Source organism: Coenobita brevimanus, chromosome 42, assembly GCF_032717465.1.
Source record: "Coenobita brevimanus isolate Jiangsu-jjx chromosome 42, ASM3271746v2, whole genome shotgun sequence".
Classification (NCBI taxonomy): domain Eukaryota; kingdom Metazoa; phylum Arthropoda; class Malacostraca; order Decapoda; family Coenobitidae; genus Coenobita; species Coenobita brevimanus.
Window position 1 is genome coordinate 986,890 of NC_136995.1, and position 18,944 is coordinate 1,005,833.

The window sequence follows — 18,944 nt, forward strand, 5'->3', positions numbered from 1 at the left end:
CAGTATGACAAAATCATTAGACACAATAAAAATGGACATGAATAATATAGAATACTACCAATAATACAAGCGTCGGGCTATAGATAGATAGAATAGACTACGGTATTTATCAATCTATGCATATTACAGCAAAACCTTGGTATGTCGAAACATATGGGGCTCTGGCCTTACCAACATTAAAATTATCACCATTAAGGGTATTTTTTCACTAGCCGCTTTGCACCACATTATTGGTGATAATATAAGTGTTTAGGTACTGTAACTACTAAGTCTGACAAGGTAACACTTACTGGAAATACAGGTAAGTACTAAATATTCTACTGACTGTGTAACAGGTGACTTAGGCAAGGTATGTGATGCAGGTCAGCTTTAATAATGTAAAAGAATATTCTGAATTATATTTTAAAAATTCAAAAATTGCAACTGCAGTACCCCAAGGTATCTAAAATTACCATTATCAATAGACAACTTATCAAGGTTTTACTGTAGAGTAGTGGAAACAGCCGTCCTCTGCTGTGTTGCCATCGTAAAGCCTATAATACACATAAACAGAGTGGTACCATAGACATCTGCCGCAATGCTGGGAGTGCCTGTGACCTTTCCTTGTGTCCGCTGAGTATCCCACATGTTACCTCCAGTGCAGTGTCGGGTGGCTGCTGCATGCAAAGATCGGGGACCAGATTCTAAGCTTGACGTGTATAAAACTGCTTCTGTATACATTTCTTCCAACTCACACTACTATCAAACACTACACAATCAAATCAGGCAATACACATTATTCCCAGTGCAGTGTTGGAAGGCTGTGTGCAAAAGGTGGGGACTGGATTCTATCCTATGTTGTGCATAAGATTACTTCTGTATACATTTCTTCTAACCCACACAACCATCAAACACTACACAATCAACTCAGAATATACACATTACTCCTGGTGCACTGTTGGAAGGCTAGGTGCAAAAAATGGGGACTGGATTCCATGGTAAATTGTACATAATATTCTCTCCATACACATTTGTCAACACACACACAGCCACAGAACACTTCCATGCTTTAACTGTGTGTCAGACTGATTCTAGATATGTCTGACTTCATTCATACAGGGGCCATATTCTAAGTACAATTAGCATCTAAGAACTAACTCCATGTAGATAATTATACCTTTATTCATACTGGGGTTTTCTTCCATGGTTGTGCATGAGATTGTTTCCATATCCATCCGTAAAGCTACACAGCCCTTCACAATCAAATTAGTGATGATTAAAGTGATAAAATACAGAAAACAAAACAATCTGTTGGTGTTGTGGAGGTGGCCACTGGCTCATTTGAATATGAACTACTTGGACTACAGACTGAAGCTGCCCTTCACATGCACTGTGCCATCCTCTTTTCAAAGGACAGGGAGGGAGCTGAGATGTTTGTGTAACCAGGTGCTGGAGCTGCTCACTTGAATAAGTACCACCATGAGATTGGTATTTTTCTCCGGCATAAAAAAGAAACAGATGAGTTTTATGAAAACTTGGTTGTTGTCAATAGGTTATAATTTTTAATAAATATGACCCCAGGTGTTCCTTGGTTTGATCAACACAAGCCATCCACCTCTCACACACAATTTCTCTATAAAATAAATCCTCATTATATGCAAGGAATGTGCTCCAAGATAATGTATGCAACTTATTCAAACAAATGATAGTACTGGGTACAACTTGGCAAAAGCTGGTAAATACTCTAAGGCAGGGATGGAACTTAGCCCATCTCCGTATGCTTTCACTGCAAAAAAAAAAAAGGGGGCATAAAAAGGCAATATATAACAAGGACTTCCTGTAGACAGAAACAAGCTGAAGCTCATGCATAACTATCACCAGCTGCAGAACCCATGAACAGATAGCAACTAATTTGATAACTGTTTCCATGGGGGTATAAATGATATAAAAAACTAAAGAGACTGCTCTGCAACCTTTGCTACTTTACATCAACACTTGACAAGTGATTTAATACCCCATGTTCAATATCTATCAACTACACAAAACAAAAAGTGAATCCAGTACACTGAAGGATGGTGATCTTTTCTTGCAATCCATTATTCCCCCTTTAGGGACAGGGAGAGAGCTGAGAGATGTTTGTATAATCAGGCAGATCCAACACCACGCTATATTGGTGCCACCACATGAAGGCATCTCTCTCCAGCACCAGGGAAAAGTGATGCAGTGATACAGGAAGAAAAGGAGTTTGTTAACCTTTTCATTCCACCTAGGTACTGTATTTATTTACTTTCATTCATGCCACTGCCCAAAAATTTTACTCAACTTAAGAAAGATATTTAATTGTGAAAGGTTCATGAAGGCTTTACTTAACCACTCCAGTATGAAAAGTCTCCCCACAGGTAAACAATAATATCTGAAGATAGAAACAACATAATGAAAAGTGCACTGTTGGACTGAAAGAAGTAAGATGGTACAGAGGAAGCCAGTAATGGAAAGAACGTGATGTGAGGTTCATACAAAGAAATGGCATGGAGCAAGATGAAAAAGATGCGATGGTGGGACAGAAATTAACATGAAAGCCACAGAGGGGAACAAGATCTCAAGGACCTTACTGAACAAAGCAAATGACAATTATTTAAAATATACACCCTTAACAAACCACACAAATATTAAGAAAAAGATACACCCCTATCAAACCACACATGGGATTAAGAAAAAAACTGTCCATACCTCAGTGTCTTGACTCGAAAGAACTGACTGCTGCCTCTCCCCGCTTCTCGTCATCTCCTTCTCCTCCTCTCCATGGGCCTCGATGGACTCCTCTCCATCCTTGCTCAGGGTGATGGTGTTCTCACGACGGAGTGGGGTGCTCGGCTGACTCAAATCCTGATCCTCCTGGGCCTCCAACAGAGCAGCATCTTCCTCTGCAATTTCCCCAGCATCGGGAGGGGGTCCATCCTCCTCCTCCCCCTTTTCCCGGGTGTCAGAGGTGGCTAAGGTGATGGTTCTCTGCCTGGCTAAGGAAGACAAGTGGTGGTCCGATGCCTCACCACTGCTGTCTGTCTCACGGTGGAATATTATCTCGGCCAGCACCCTCTCGTCCTCCTCCTGCCACAACACAGGAATATCTCAGTCTGCCTGAACTGAGGATTATATTACAATTGGCTATCCATCCATCCATCATCCAATCTTATGTCGCACCACGAGATGCATAAGAACCCACGGCTAGGCAAGTTGGTCCTAACATTTAAGATGAGAATGACCAGCCTCACTCATCCCTGAGTGGCATTACATGAGCAATAAACCCTAACCACCCCTTTGATATAAACTTCCACAGGTTCAATCCGATTGGAGCGCCTTAATTACCCACTAAACCACCAGGTGCCATAATTTGGTTATACGGTTACCACTCCGCGTAGTACATGGTTTCCTGGTGTACAGGAAACCATCTGGCTTGTCATTCAGCGTAATCACCCATAGGCAGAAGGAAGAGGAAAGAATGAAGGAAAGAAAGACATAAGAGGAAGGAAAGAAGAGAGGAAAGGACAAACACCTAAAGCAGCACTACACCGAGTGAGAGGATGGTAAGCTTCCGTACCTACCAGTTGTACAGCTGGCACAAAACAATATTGCTCACTCAGCTCAAAGATACTGGTCAAAGGGTTACACAAGTGGTCTGCTGTTCATTCTCACCACACTGTACAGTATTAGGGATTATTTTAAAGTCAGCCTAGAGGAATATCATGCACTCAGTCCAACCAATAGTGATCTAGTGGTTACAGGAAAGTCCTGCTGTTCTTTTACATCACACTGGTACTCCTCTTTTGATGTTACCTTCAACCTCACTTCGAAAGACTTCCTTAGGCACCTTATCTAACTACGTCCACACCAACACAATGTATTTCTCTTCATCTATTTGGTAACTCCACTTCTCACTCCTATCACTCTGTTTTTCCATTTTCAAGACTAAAATTCTGCATGGTCAGATTCGAGGGACAATGTGAGTAATTATCACAGACACTCATTCCAAATTTTTATCTAAGACCCACAGAATTTCACACAACTATGACTTAGTACTGATGCTGTGATACTGACCCAAATAAACAGACAAACAAATAAATAAATAGATGAGACAAGAACGTGTGCCAGGTGCAAACCGTCTATAATACAGAGTGCCAAAGTCTAACAGGTTAAAAATGAAAGTGTGCTAATACGTAACATCCAGTGCATTTCTCTACCTTGCTGTGGAGTGTGAGGGAGTGGGGGGTGTGGTCGAGAAGGTGGTGGTGGTGGTGGTGGTGGTGAGAGGGGGAGGAGCAGAGGGAGGCTGGATGCTGAGGGGCCTCCTGGGGGCCGTTAGTGCTGCTCAATGAGGCTGTTAGGGAGCATGCTGAACCAATGGCTGCTTCTGCTGGTACTGGTGATGGCACCTGTGGTGGTGGTGGTGGTGGCTGTGACTGTGGTAGTTGTGGTGACTTGCAATGGTCGTGGTGGTTGTGGTGAAGTAGTCGAAGTTAATGTGATGAACTAATTATTGTAATTAGTGCAGACTGGTTGTCGTTGCTGTGGTGAACTAGTCATGGTGATGGTAGCTGTGGTGGTGGTGGTGTAGCCATGATAATGGTGATGATCTGTCTATCTATCTATTGCCAGACGCCTCAATCCCGTTTGGGGTGGCCACAAACAAATCGCCTCCAAGTGATGATGATTAGCTTTAAATGTAGTGATAGTCACTGTGGTGGATGGCTTGGGCAATTTTCATATGCAGGAATACAGTAACAGTGACTGTGGTGATGATGGTAACTATGGCGATAGTGATAATTCAAACCGATGACAAGGTAGCAACAGTTGCAATGCCAATGGTGGCTATAATGCATGAGCAGTTCATGGAGCATTTCAAAGAGTGTGTATTAACATGCAGTACTGTAATTACAGCAGGCAAGTGGACAGTGAAAAACTCACAAGAAAGAGATGAGAAAAATCATTTTAAAACATGTAAAAAATCAGGTGAAATAATTATATCCCAAAAATTATAATACTACACATCGCCAACTTTCTCTTAATGACTTGGTACCATACAATGACAACCTTTATTCTTTAAACTTTATTCAGCTTCAGAGACAGAGCTTAGGTATAACGGGTTAAAAATTCAAAATCCACAAAACACTAACTCCTTCAATAAATAGCCAATTTGAAGCTGACTAATATAATACATCAACAACCAAAACAATATCTATGCTCCTGTCCTAAAGGGATTAAAAAAGAAGACCTAAAGCAAAGCAAGAATATTCTCCAAGCAACCTTCTAGAGAAAATGCTGTACAGTACCCTCTAAAAGCATTTGTGTGAGAAGTGTTCTGCTGTATTGCAGTGGGTGAAGAGGATACCAGCAGACTGGAATGCACAGAAATGAGAATGCTGAGATGGAAGAGTAAAGCATCAGTGAATGACAGAACTGGAAATAGTGTACTGCAAAAGATATACCGGTATGGCAAAAGAAATGCTAAAGAAATTAGGTGCACAGGCAGGTTACGATGGCTTGGATATGTCAAGAGGGAGAAGGTACTGAATGAAGACGGTCACAGCTATGAATGTGGAAGGAAGAATGCCCAGAGGGTGACTAAAAAGGATAAGGGACTGAGCCTTCCATGGAGACTTCCAGGATAGGGAACTGAATAGGGATGTGGCTCAAGATAACAACACATGGAGACCTGCCATCAAGTGAAAAGACCTAGGTACACATATCAGCATGGTCAGTGGTCTCTATGTGTAAATGTTAATGTAAATGTAAACTTCATCTCAGGTACTCACAGCAGAGGAATTTAGGGCTGAGCTGCTCTGTTTGCGTGGTGAGGTGGGGATGTGGGATGGACTCACACTCTCCTCCTGTCTCCTACTTGCCCCTGAGGAGACTCGGGGCTGCGGAACCTTAGAGGGGGAGAGGTTCGAGGTGCTGGCCTTGCGTGGGGAAGCAATGGAAGAAGCAGTGGAAGACTTGGCTGGGGAAGAGGACGTCCCTGAGGGCCTGCGTTGTGGGGAAGCTCTGCCGTACTGATTGTGTTGTGGTGAATGTCTGCTCTGGTCAGATCCTACTGCTCTGTGCTGTGGTGAGGCTCTGTGTTGTGGTGAGGCCCTGTGCTGTGGTGACGACCGGTGTTGTGGTGAGGGAACATGCTGTGGTGATGACTTCTGCTGTGATGAGGCCCTCTGCAGTGGCGAGGCTCTCTGCTGTGATCCCATCCTCTGCTGTGATGAAGCTGTCCTTTGTTGTGATGATGGGGGTCTGTGCTGGGGTGAGGCAGCCTTGGGAGGAACCTTACGGGGTGAGGTAGTCGGCGTGGAGGTTTTCGAGGAAGCCGAGGACGAGGTCATCCCTCGACTTCCAACACTGCCTTGCTTGGGCATCCCTCTCACACTACCTTTTCCTGCCTCTGGTACCTGGTTCACCTTCTTCTGAGACCTGGCACCAGACGTCTGAGCCACTGATCTCCCCGGTGGTTTCTGTGGGGTTGGGGTTCGACGGGACTTACTAGGTGACTGGGGTGGAATTTCACGTGGCTCACTGGAGGACTTCTGGGGTCTCTGTGGCCGGGTGCCAGGGGCGGGGGGACGGGCGCTGGAGGGACGGGTGCGGCGGGTTGGGGTGTTGGCTTCACTGCTTGACCCAGATCGTGATGCTGAAATAATACAAGGTAGTCCACATATTACACCTCTCAAGTGTGTAAATTCCTAAGGGCTTTATGGACAGCTTAGTCAGCATTAACAATATCTACTCTGCTGGACAGAGATATGCCTTTACATGGTATCACCAGAATAAATGGATAACTCCCCCAACCAGTTACGTCTTAAATTCTTTTCACTCTCCCCAAAAGAGGATGATGGACAACAGGAAAAGACCAACTTCAGCCTGCAACTCATCAGATTCACATCCAGATAAGCATAGGGCCACAACAACATCATTACTGCAGTGAACAGTACCAGGATATTATGGAGTAATGCAGAAAATAAATTACAGAGGAAAGGGCATTACATAATCTTCTTTCCTGTTGATAAACAACACAAAACATCCATTACCAATGATGTAAGACACCTTGAAAGCATTCTCTCTCTCTCTCCATTACCACCGGAGTGCGCTTTGCACTGCCTTAAGCGTATGTCTTTCATTCTCTCCCCTCTCCCTCTTTCTTTTTCACTCTCATTCTCTCTCTCTATCTCTCTCTCTCCCCACTACCACCGAATGCACTGCCTTGAGTATGGGTCTTTTTCTCCCCTCTCCCTCTCCTTTTTACTTACTCTCACACACATTTTCTCCCTCTTACTCTCTCTGCATTACAAATGGAGTGCACTGCCTCGAGTGTGGGTCTTTTTTTCCCCTCTCCCTCTCCTTTTTTCCCTCTCACATACATTCTCTCTCTCTCTCTCTCTCTCTTGCATTACCACTGGAGTGCGTGGGCTTGGGTGTGGGTCGTGTGGTGGAGCGTGGCGAGGGGTGGTGAAGGGAACGGCGGGTTGTTTGATGCAGCCCAGTCACCTCCTGCTGCAGGGCCTGCACCTCATGACGCAGGCTGTCCAACTCCGAGCTGTGGGGTGAAGAATATCACCACAGTCATTATTAATATCATTATCATCATTAGTAGTAGTAGTAGTATGGTATTATTTCTGTATTATTCTTAATATTACTACTATTATTATTACAGTACTTATTATTACTACTACTATTATTTCTTACTATTATTACATTATTATTATTATTATTACTATTATCATCATCATTAGTACTACTATTACTCATTATTAGTGATACTATTACCCAGTCTTATTATCATTATCCCAGCCCAATTTCTATCAACATCACCACCATCATCATCATAACCCCTCTGGCACCAACACATCATCTTCACCATCATCATCACCTAACCCTACCTTACCAACTTATTTTGAACAGTACATCATGATAGTCTTCTATATAGTTTGCACTGATAACATGTGCAAGGAAAATAAGGTGTAAAGTGCAGGAAATCAACCCAGCAGGAGGGTGGTATGCATTGTAACTCTTAGGGTAATATTCTAAATGACTGCGGGAGATTTGCTGAACCTCTTCCTTAGCTATTTATTTTGCACATTACACCTCAATTTCCTCTTGTATTGTATGGTACTGATACAAACTATTTCAATATCAAAGCAAAATAACTACAGTAACTTATAAGAGGGTGTTAAGAAGCAATATTCAATATCAGTCTGTGAGGAACAGGTGCCACAAATCCTCGCTGGCCACCCACAACACAGACCTTATGCCACAGAGAACAAAGAACTAGTCTTATAAGCAGTGGCGTCCATGTATCACACATCCTAATTTTTGTGTGATAGCATTACCAATGTCTACCTTGCCTAGCTTTCTACTTCCTATAATCTGCTTTATACTCTGCTGTGTCTACCTTTTACATCCACTGATTACATGGCTCAGTAATGATTCACATTCACCAAAATGTCTGCACTCCTCACACCAACAAAGCCATCTCTACAGAAAACAAGAAATGACAGCACAATATATGGAATACCTAGTTATGTCTAAGCAACTCTCACAGGTGGGGTTATTTCCATTACCAGGCTGAGGTGCCACTCTGTTATACTGATGCCACCACATGAAGGTGTCCCTCCCAACCACAACAGGAAAAGTAAAAAGGTCAAAAGATAATACTGTACATGGACTTATCACAAGGCAATAAACATCTGTATTGCCTGCCTGATTATGTACAGTATTTTACATTTCATTCTTGCTGCCTCCAGTCTACTTCACTTAACTTGGGGGAGACTTTCTGAACTGGAGGGGTTAGACACAGCCTTTACTAACCTTTTCACTGCCAGGGCACTCTCATAATCTGGATAAACTCACACAGTGGCAGCAAGAATAAACTACAAACACAAATCATCATGGTGAAGTGCTTAAATAATAGAGAGAGAGAGAGAAATACATGGACTACCCCTTACTTCAGTCAAGGTCATCTGAAAGTTCTGCTTACACTGCTATTACTGGAAAATAACAGCCACCTAAATGCTTTATCCATAAGCAGTTGCCATGGGACATTTTTTATAGTGTAAGCTGCCAAACACAGACAGCAGTGGCAATGGCCCTGAGGATACTGGCACTTCTGTACAGCATCAATTATACTCTTTTTTCACCTTAACTTGGGCTAAAACTGCATCTATCAATACTTTACACTAAGATGTAGCTAACCATAAATTAATACTGTACTTAAACTTAGTGATAATCATGGGGAAGTGCTTATCATGAGGATGTGCTATGGAATGGATGTAGTGATTCAGCACTGTCTTTTTCCACCACTGAGCTTCATGAAACAAGCTACAGAAGCATGAAAATCTGGGCCAAGTTAAGGCATCTGGTAATAAAAGAGTTAAACCTCTCAGTCCAATGATATGTTCATTTTAATCAGGCTATCTCCAGACTATATTATTTGGCTATGGGAAATTTTTCAAACTGGGTGTGTTGCATAAAGCTCAAATGATTCTTTCACAAGAGGTCTCCCCAAGCTGATTAAAGCAGTCTGGAGGAAGTATGAACACTGTAAACAAAAAAAATTGCTAATACTGTTGCTGTTGTTGCTACTTAACCCTGGTCTGTCTGGCCAAGCAGACCTACTGACTACAGGTAAGCAACTGCTTCTGTAGCTCCGATCCTACAGGTACAGTACAGTACATACACCGTGTACGGATCTGGCATCCCCTCATGGTAGACAGAGCCACACCTGGGTCCATCCCATGTCAAGGTGCAAGGATATGTGAGAAGGCCTGGCTCCAGGTGGATGCAACAAATGTTCCAATCATGGTACAGAACACCAACATGTGTAGGCTCCTTGTCGGCTCCACTTATACTACTAACAAATGACTTACACAACCAGACTCATGAGTTAAGAGTAGACAGGCATGATCAAAATCTTGTACTTGCAGTAACACCAATGTTTACTGATACAAGGCTGAGGATGTCCTAAGTCCATTAGACGTGTCAACAAAAATACACCAAAAATACAGAACTTGTGCGTTGACATAAGCACATACGAAGCACAAAGGGGAAGGGGAGGAGGGGGATATAAGCTTGTAAGTTACGTAAAACTCGTATGTACAACTTAACCAAACACTTTCAAATGATGATACAAATGACTACTCCATCACCATATCATCATCATCATCATCGCAATCTCTTTCTCCAACTGAATGGAGGGGTGAGGTTGGGCTCAGAAAGCAAGAGAAACATAACAGAGGGAGGACTATCAACAGCAAGCCCAGCAGAATGGGCCACACACTCAATCACTCATCATTCCATTTCCTGGAATCATGACTTCATTTCACATCATCATTCACAAATATTCCATCCACCAGTTAAATGTTCAATTCTGCCTCCTCTCAGCCTCCATCCCTATCTAACCTCTTCCTCTCAGAAAGTTAAGGAAATGTAACTGAAAAAGGATATCTTACAAACTGTTGTCAATTCTGTACTTTCTCAGTCTCCCCTTCTATTTAACCTCTTATGCTCAGGAACTAGGAAATGTTTAGCACAGAAGAATAACCTCCAAACTATTGTCAGTGTTATTGCATACTTAAAATCTTCAGTATGACTATGTATTTTGTAATTTATTCTTGCTTCTCCCAAACAATTTTAACTAAATTAAGGATGACCTCTTTTCACTCATTAATCTCAATTTTGCACTGGGATTTTAGATTTTTTCCGCTACAATGTTACAATACCTGGAACTGTATAGCTATCATCATCTTCATCATCATCATCTGCACCTCCTTTCCTACCACAGGGCAGGGTGAGGAGTAGCAACATCCTGACAGCTAAAGTTTGCCCAGTTCAATGAGCCATGCTTCCATTCACTCACCATTCAAGCTCACAGAATCCTGGATCCACCAGACAGGCCACAAAAAATTTCATCACATTCTGTAGCTTCACATATATCTTTCCAATAATGTCAATCCAAATGCTGCCATGTTAAAAAAGGGTGCCTAACCCCTGATCATGCACTTCGCTGCACAAAATTCATCCAGTCAGCTCAATCTCTTGTCAGTCCCTTAGCCTTACCAACTTCCATACCCCTCTTCCTCATTCACTCATCCACCATATCCTTCCACCTTCTTCTTGGCCTACCTCAGCGTCTCCCTCCTTCAAATTTGCTCAGATATATCTTTTTCACCATTCTACTGTTATCCATTCTCTCCACATGACCATAACATCTCAGCACACTCTCTTCGATTCTGGTGTCCACTGACTTCCTCATTCCTCATCTTTCATGAATCACATTATTCTGTATCCTATCCACTCTCTGTACTCCACATATATTCCTCAGCAGTCCCATCTCCACAGCTCTTACTCTTGACTTTTCATTTTCATGCCACACCATAGTTTCACATTCGCATGTTAAAGTTGGCACTAACACTCTTCCATGTAAGCCTAGCGCAGTTGCAACACTCAAGCCTCTGTTTCTTATCAAGGCCTTCATAGCACCAGCTACTTTCCTTCCTTGTGTCACTCTACTTTCCACTTCTTTTGTAAATTTTCCTCTATTTTCTATCACTGTGCCCAAGTATTTAAACTCTCTCACCAATTCCTGTCTCTGTTCACTGTAACATCACACTGGAAGTCACCTTCTATCTCAATAAATACTCTCAAGGCACGACACTCACAGACATCTACAAAACTCTGCACTAGCCTACCAAGCTCTTGTCCAGTATCTGCAGGTAGCACTGCATTATCAGCATACAACAAATTTGAGATATTCTATCCATCACCATTCATTACCAGTGCCACACCTCTCTCCATTACTCATGTTTTTACTACTCTCATCACCCCAGCCATACTGTATATATACTAAACAACCATGGGGGACATCACACAACCTTGTCACACGCCCACACTGAACGTGAACCATTCACATAGATACCCATTTACCCTTACACATGACTCACTACCAACATAAAAACTCCCGATGGCACCTAGCAGCTTACCATCTACACAATACATGTGCAATACCTTCCACAATCCTTCTCAATCTACTTTGTTGTATGCTTTTTCCAGATCCATAAATACCATAAACACCTTATAGTCCTTCTCACAAGCCTTCGCCACTATCTGTCTCACTGCAAATATTTGATCCACACATCCTCTACCACTCCTAAAGCCACCTCCACTCGCTAGGCCTTTTGATATCGTTCTTACTTTATGATAATTCTTGCATATATCTTCCCTACAACACTCAATAGACTCATGCCACAATAATTCTAGCAGTCACTTCACTCACCATTATTTTTGTACATGAGTACAGTCACAGCCTTTTTCCACACTACCGGCACAAGGCCACTCATCCATCCCTTCTTACTTATCTCCAACATGCACTTCATTCCACTCTCTCCACTACACTTAATCATCTCTGCATACACCTCATCAATCCCAGCTGCTTTCCCATTTTTCAACCGCTTCACAGCGTTCTTCATCTCTGCGAGCGTTAAATTTCCTGGCACTGCATTCCTTCTCTGTACACCCCCAAAACCAATCATGTTAACAGTCGCTTTGCTCTCTCCATTCCAAATCATTAGACTTTCAATATATTCTTTCCATATGGTCCTTACTTCATCCCCATGAGATAAAAATCTACCACTTACATCCTTCATACTTTCACACTTCTTTCCACTGTTGCTTCTACATTTCTCCATCTCTTTCCAGAATAGCTTCGTATTTTCAAGGAAATTTGCATTCATTTTTCTTCCAAGATCATCATTTACCTCCTCCTTTTTCCACTTCATTAGTCTCTTTATGTGTTTCTTGCTCTCAACATGTTCAGTTCTTATTTCAACTGAACCCCTGTCCTGTATCCACTCTAGCCACTTCTTCCTCGTTTTCTCCATTGCTCTCTTAACCTCTTCATCCCACGATGCCATACCTTTCTTCTTTGTTGCTACTTTTGCCACACCACACACCACTAAATCATTCCAAATTAAGCAATCCCTATATGCATTCCACAAGCTGTCCAGATAGATTTCCTTCCAATTCAATGACTCTAACTCCTCCCCTATGTTGGCTCTGTATCCATCTGTCATTACTTTGATCATCAGCTTCTTGACTTTCAGTCTCTCTCCCTGACTGCTCCTCCCTCTCTTGGTCCACCTCAATCCTCTCAGCTTGATCTTGCATACCACAATCATATGATCTGACAAACCTCCACATTGTCCTCTCACTGCCCTCGTATCAGCGACACTTCTCAGCATCGATTTCTCTACAAAGACGTAGCCTAATCAATCAGGCTCTTTTCAACATTATCTCCATTCCCTGTGTACCATGTATATTTATGTACATCTTTCAGTTTGAAATAAGAATTATAAATGCACAACCTCCTTTCCTGACATGTCCTTCAGTCACTTCCCATTATCATTCTCCCCTGGTACTCCATTATCACCTATTATATCATTCACAGGACCAGTGCCTACTCTCCCATTCATGCTGCCCATTACAAAAACTTTACAACTCCTGGGCGTTTCTCTACTACTTCATCCAGCTCATCCCCAAACCTGTCTTTCTCTGTCTCACTCTTGTCATCACACAGTGGATACGCTTCTATCACTGCCACTTTCGTCTTCTTACACTTGAACCTGACATACATCTCAAGATGACACATTTGTAGTCTTTCATTCCACTCTGCCAAACTAAATTCACTAATAAAGCAACTCCTTCCTTGCATCTTCCTCGCCTATTCATGCCCAACCTTACACATTTCACGCCCTCCCACTCCTCCACTTCACACCCTTTCACCTCTGTTTCACACAATGCCATTACGGCATATCTCACACTCTCGAACACATTCACTACTTCCAATCTCTTGCTCTCCTCATTCACACCTCTCACATTCCACATGGCCATGTAAATCTGCCCTTTTGGCTGAAGCCCTGCGCAGGAAATGTCTCCCATGATTTAGTGATTCTAGATTGGGGAATTTGGGGGACACTTAACCCAGCCAAAAACCCTGGTTATATGGTTACCATCCTGCGTAGTAAATGGTTTCCCAGGTAGAGGAAATAATTTGGCTTGTCACTCAGTGTAGGACTATAATGCAACAATACACTTGAGTGGATGATGGGCACCCCTACCTACCACAAGCAGGTGGTATGGAAAAACTTTCCATGGAGAAGATGCAAACAGATCAGCAGCGGCACTCTCCGAGAGACTAAGCACAAACTCTCCATGTAAATTGCTTAGCTGTCTCCAATGCCCCGTATTCTATTCCAGAACACGCAACACTTCATCACAACAAAGCACACCTTTACAAATACTTCTCCAGGACTGTACAAATATACAAAACCATCGCTTCGTAGAGTCAGAAACAATGTGCTGTCCTTCAACAACAGGGTCTCAAGCCCAGAGAAGCTGAAGTGCGTGCTGCTGGGAGTCAACTGAGGCGGTATTCTCATCAGTTTTCAAGGCTTCCGTAACATCTCTTCCTTCATTATTTAATTTACTTATTACACCTTCTTATTCTCTTCTATGTATCTTATGCCTTTGTAATACGGATGGCAGTAAGTGCTGAGCACATATCGCCATTGTAAAAACATGCCCAAGTTACTTGTTGGTAGCACACCAGTGATGTTGGAACTGCATCACTCAGTAACATTGTTACAGCAGACCATCAGTTTGTATGGCTAATGTATCTGGAAATTTTATTAAGAAAATCAAAATGCACAAACCGTGCAACTGAAACTCATATCATATGAGAAACTAGATGGTGAAATCCCCCAAATTTTCTAATGTCCCCCCTTTGGCCCCAGTGTAAAGTTTTTATCCCCTCCCGATCATACCTAACATTCACTGTAATACACATACAACCCCCAGCAAAATCACCCTACATAATAAAGGGCTACTTAGAGTGTACAAAATGGTAAAATCCCTTGTCCCAGCAGCAAAAGAAAACTGCATCATTCTCCTATCCATCATCAACAGGTGGGTTTGAGAGTTAATGAAAGTGTTTTTTACTTAGAAAGACACTAAATTTTGAGCACATAATGTGACATGCAAGTATTTATTTTTCTGCATTCAATGGGGTGGGTCAGGGTTTACATTTCTTTGCAAAACGTATTTACTGCATATCAGTCCCGTACAAACTGAAAGTCTACTGTAACTGCCACTATGTAAAAGAGGTTTACATAAACATGCATGGCCAAAGCCTCCAAAACTGTAAACATAGACTAATGTGACATCATGGATAAGGGGCTGAATGGAGAGACCACTAGAGACTGAGAAGTGTGGACAGCTGCCAATAGGTAACCAAGACCAACACATGCATGCATGTTGGAGTCGTCAAATAAAGTGAAATGAAATGCTGAAATCAATTGATTGGGAAGAGGTGCTATGGAGCTTCCTTAACTGACAAGAATATGAGAGGCACTGCAAGGAAGGGGAGTGTGTCCAAAGCCTTATGAGTAACAGGCACTGGCAATGGCAGTACGGAACAGGTGTTGGGGAGCCTCTGTAGCTAATCAGAATACAGTACAATACAAGCCTTGGCCACAGCACAGTCACAAAAGGCATTAGGGGGCACAGGAGGGGAAGGGGGAGATGGCAGGAAGACCAAAACCTTATAAGTAACAGGTGTTGGCGGTGGAGGTCCGAGATCTGTGAGGCTTGTAGTGCTGTGGCCTCCCTGCGCACATCACCACATCACACCACACCACACCACACGCCAGGTTAAATATAAACACAGTGTCAAGTAAATATGGTGGAGAAAATCTGCTTGTGTCCTGCAACTTTCAACACATTCCTGACTACATTACAAGGTACTCAAACAGAAAAATGGTACATATCCTGCAGTTTCATACTCCCACTGCCATCTACATTATACCTGTGATACTCATGAGGAGTAAATGTAAACACAGCATCAGAAAAATGCAGTAGAGAAAATCTGCCTGTTTCCTGCAAATTTTAGCTACCCACTTCTGACTACAAGATATGAAAGATATTACTTGACATTACTTAAAGATACTATATTTACTGATGCATTTTACCTGCATATATCCCTACAAGTAAAATTTAAAGTACATATTTATACCCTGAAAGTAAATCTGTTTTAATTTGACAAAGATCTGTAATCCCTTCAGCTCAGTTGATGGCCATGTGTAGTCAGGATGGACGATAAATTTGACAAGAAACCAAGAAGAGTTACTGCGACAAAATAAGAGACTTGCAATCTATTCCAGTTATCATAAGACACTTTATGCATGTCAGAAAAGCCCAATGAAGAAAAGAGAATAAAATTAGTAGACACAACATAATACTCACTCTTTCTTTTGAGCTGTTTCTTTGTAGAAAATCCGGTCGTCCTTAAGAGTGTTGATGAGTTCTCTGAGGCTGGCTCTCTCACGCTCCCACTCCACTTCACGTGCCTGCAACTCTGCTACTTTTGCCTGAGTGGAAGCACCATCATCATCATCATCATTATTAATATCTGCTACTTCTGCCTGAGTGGAAGCACCATCATCATCATCATTATTAATATCATCATAAACACCACCACTACCTATCATAATCATTATCACATTCATCCATTACTATTATCACCATCACCACCACCACCCATCATCATCATCATCAATCCCAATCACACTGAACATAAGTACACCAAGCCCTTGTTACCCACCTAATCTACCTCTAGCTACGTACATTAATTCCAGAGTGGGTGGCCAATAAACAACATGCCTCACTGTGAACCTATTTTCCACCACCAGGTTGCCCTCCATCCAATTCACACCATCCTCATTCATACACCACTCCATTCCATCCCTCCACCTCATCCTTGGTCTCACTCTACCCTTCTCCCCCTCCATCTCATTTAGGTTTACTATCTATTTATTAATGAATGCCTTATTTCTGAAAGGGATGGCCAAAACTAATCACCTTCACATCACATAAAATGCTTGCCTGTACAAATGTCAACCTACCTGTAGTATTGAAGTGCCATCGTCCTGGTGGTGCGTGGCGGAGGCGAGGGCCTCAGTCAGCTGGCGGTGCTGGGCCTCCCACCGCACCACATCCTCCTGACGACGCTCCACCTCGCGGATCAACTCAGCTCGGCTTACTCCCTCATAGTTGTCTGGTGAGTGCGGACAATGCAGTAAACCTTTTAGAGTTAGGTTAGGTTAGGTGGAATAGGTTGGTTTAGTTCAGTTTAGTTTGGTTTGGTTCAATTTGGTTTGGTTCAGTTCGGTTAGGTTAGGTTAGGCAAGGATAAGTTAGGTTAGATTAGAATGTCACTTTTTTTTTTTCTTTTTAATTTTGTTTCCTCATAGTTGTCTGTCTGGTGTGTACAATAATATAAAGTGGTAACTTACTGTCTTACTCCCTAACAGGTGTCTAGCATGAAAGGACAATAACTCTGGGTGATATCTTGACTGTTACCTTGACTTATTCATGTAATTTAGGTTTACAGGGGCCTGGGGCAACAACACCAGAATCACAGTTTTTAACATCATTAAGGCCCAGTATTTCCTTCCATCATGGTTAAATTATCAGATATTAGCCATAACAAAAGGTAAATTAGGTAATCTACAGCCAAAGGGTTAACCCACAACATCCTCGACAAGAAAATATCATACTCTGTTCAACTGGACTTAGTCTAAAACTGTCACCTCTCCATCTTGAATATTAAGCTATAACAACTGAGCAAAACATGGTACTGTTTAATAGGAAGTGCTCTGATACAGGTATAGAGATGCAGTATTGCTTTATTCTGCCTCCGAGCTATAGAAACAGGATGGAAAAGACTGAAATCTTTGCTAAGAAATTGGTGAAGAAACTAAAGATAGATTAAACTCACTCATGACATCTTCAGACAATCCAAGAACTCTCTCCAGGTCTGAGGAAAGTTTATCTTTCTCCGACGTCAGCGTGGTGACCCGCTGGCCTAAGATGGCGTTCTCCTCTTCCAGCTGGGCCAGGGCTATGCGGAGATTGGCTGAGGGAGACTCCTGGCCATCTCCTACATCTCTCAAAATCCCAGACATCCCGCCTCGTTCCCCACGCTGAGACAGAGGCCCTTTGGAATCGGACTGGGGTGGATGGAGGTGTTGTTAATGATAATAATAATAATCATCATCATCATCCAGACCTCCTTCCCCACCCTAGGGCAGGGTGAGGAGTAGCAATGTCAAGACAGCCAAGTCTGCCCAATCCAATGGGCCATGCTTCCATTCACTCATCATTCAAGCCCACAAAATCCTGGCTCTATCTGATATGCCAAAAACTTTCACTACATTCTGTACCTTCACATAAATGTATCCGATACAGTCAATCCGAATGCTGTCAAATTAAAAGGGGGTGCCAAATCCCTGATCATCAGTTTTCATTACATTCATCCAGCCAGCTCAACCTCTTGTCAGTCCCCTGACCTCACCAACTTCCATACCTCTCTTCCTCACACATTCATCCACCATACTTCCTCACCATCTCCTTGGCCTACCTCGCCTCCTCCCTCCTTCAAATTTGCTCAGATATCCCTTTTTCACCACCCAATCGTTATCCATTCTCTCCACATGACCATAACATCTCAGCACACTCTCTTCAATTCTGGTGTCCACAGACTTCCTCACTCCGTATCATTCACAAATCGCATTATCGTGTATCCTATCCACCCTCTGTACTCCACACACATTTTTCTCTGCAGTCCCATCTCCACTGCTCTCACTCTTGACTTTCATTTTCATGCCATGCCATGGTCTCACATCCATATGTTAATGATGGCAATAACACTCCTTCATGCAAAACCTTGCACAACTGCAACACTCAAGCCTCTCTTTCTTATCAAGGCCTTCATAGCACCAGTTACTTTCCTTTCTTGTGTCATTCTACTTTCCACTTCTTTTACACATTTTCCTCTCTTTTCTATCACTGTACCCAGGTATTTGAACTCTCTC

General features: G+C 42.6%; 1 protein-coding gene across 1 annotated transcript in view; it reads right to left on the reverse strand.

Moving 5' to 3' along the window:
* Positions 1-18,944, reverse strand: part of LOC145397653 (uncharacterized) — a 52,752-nt gene that overhangs the window by 22,052 nt on the left and 11,756 nt on the right. Inside the window, exons 6-12 of the mRNA XM_080270692.1 lie at positions 17,849-18,053; positions 16,974-17,125; positions 16,315-16,439; positions 7,416-7,558; positions 5,790-6,655; positions 4,218-4,265; positions 2,710-3,087 (exon numbers count right to left, since the gene is read on the reverse strand). Of these exons, the coding sequence (XP_080126818.1) occupies positions 2,710-3,087; positions 4,218-4,265; positions 5,790-6,655; positions 7,416-7,558; positions 16,315-16,439; positions 16,974-17,125; positions 17,849-18,053 (1,917 nt within the window). The remainder of the gene's footprint in view (positions 1-2,709; positions 3,088-4,217; positions 4,266-5,789; positions 6,656-7,415; positions 7,559-16,314; positions 16,440-16,973; positions 17,126-17,848; positions 18,054-18,944) is intronic.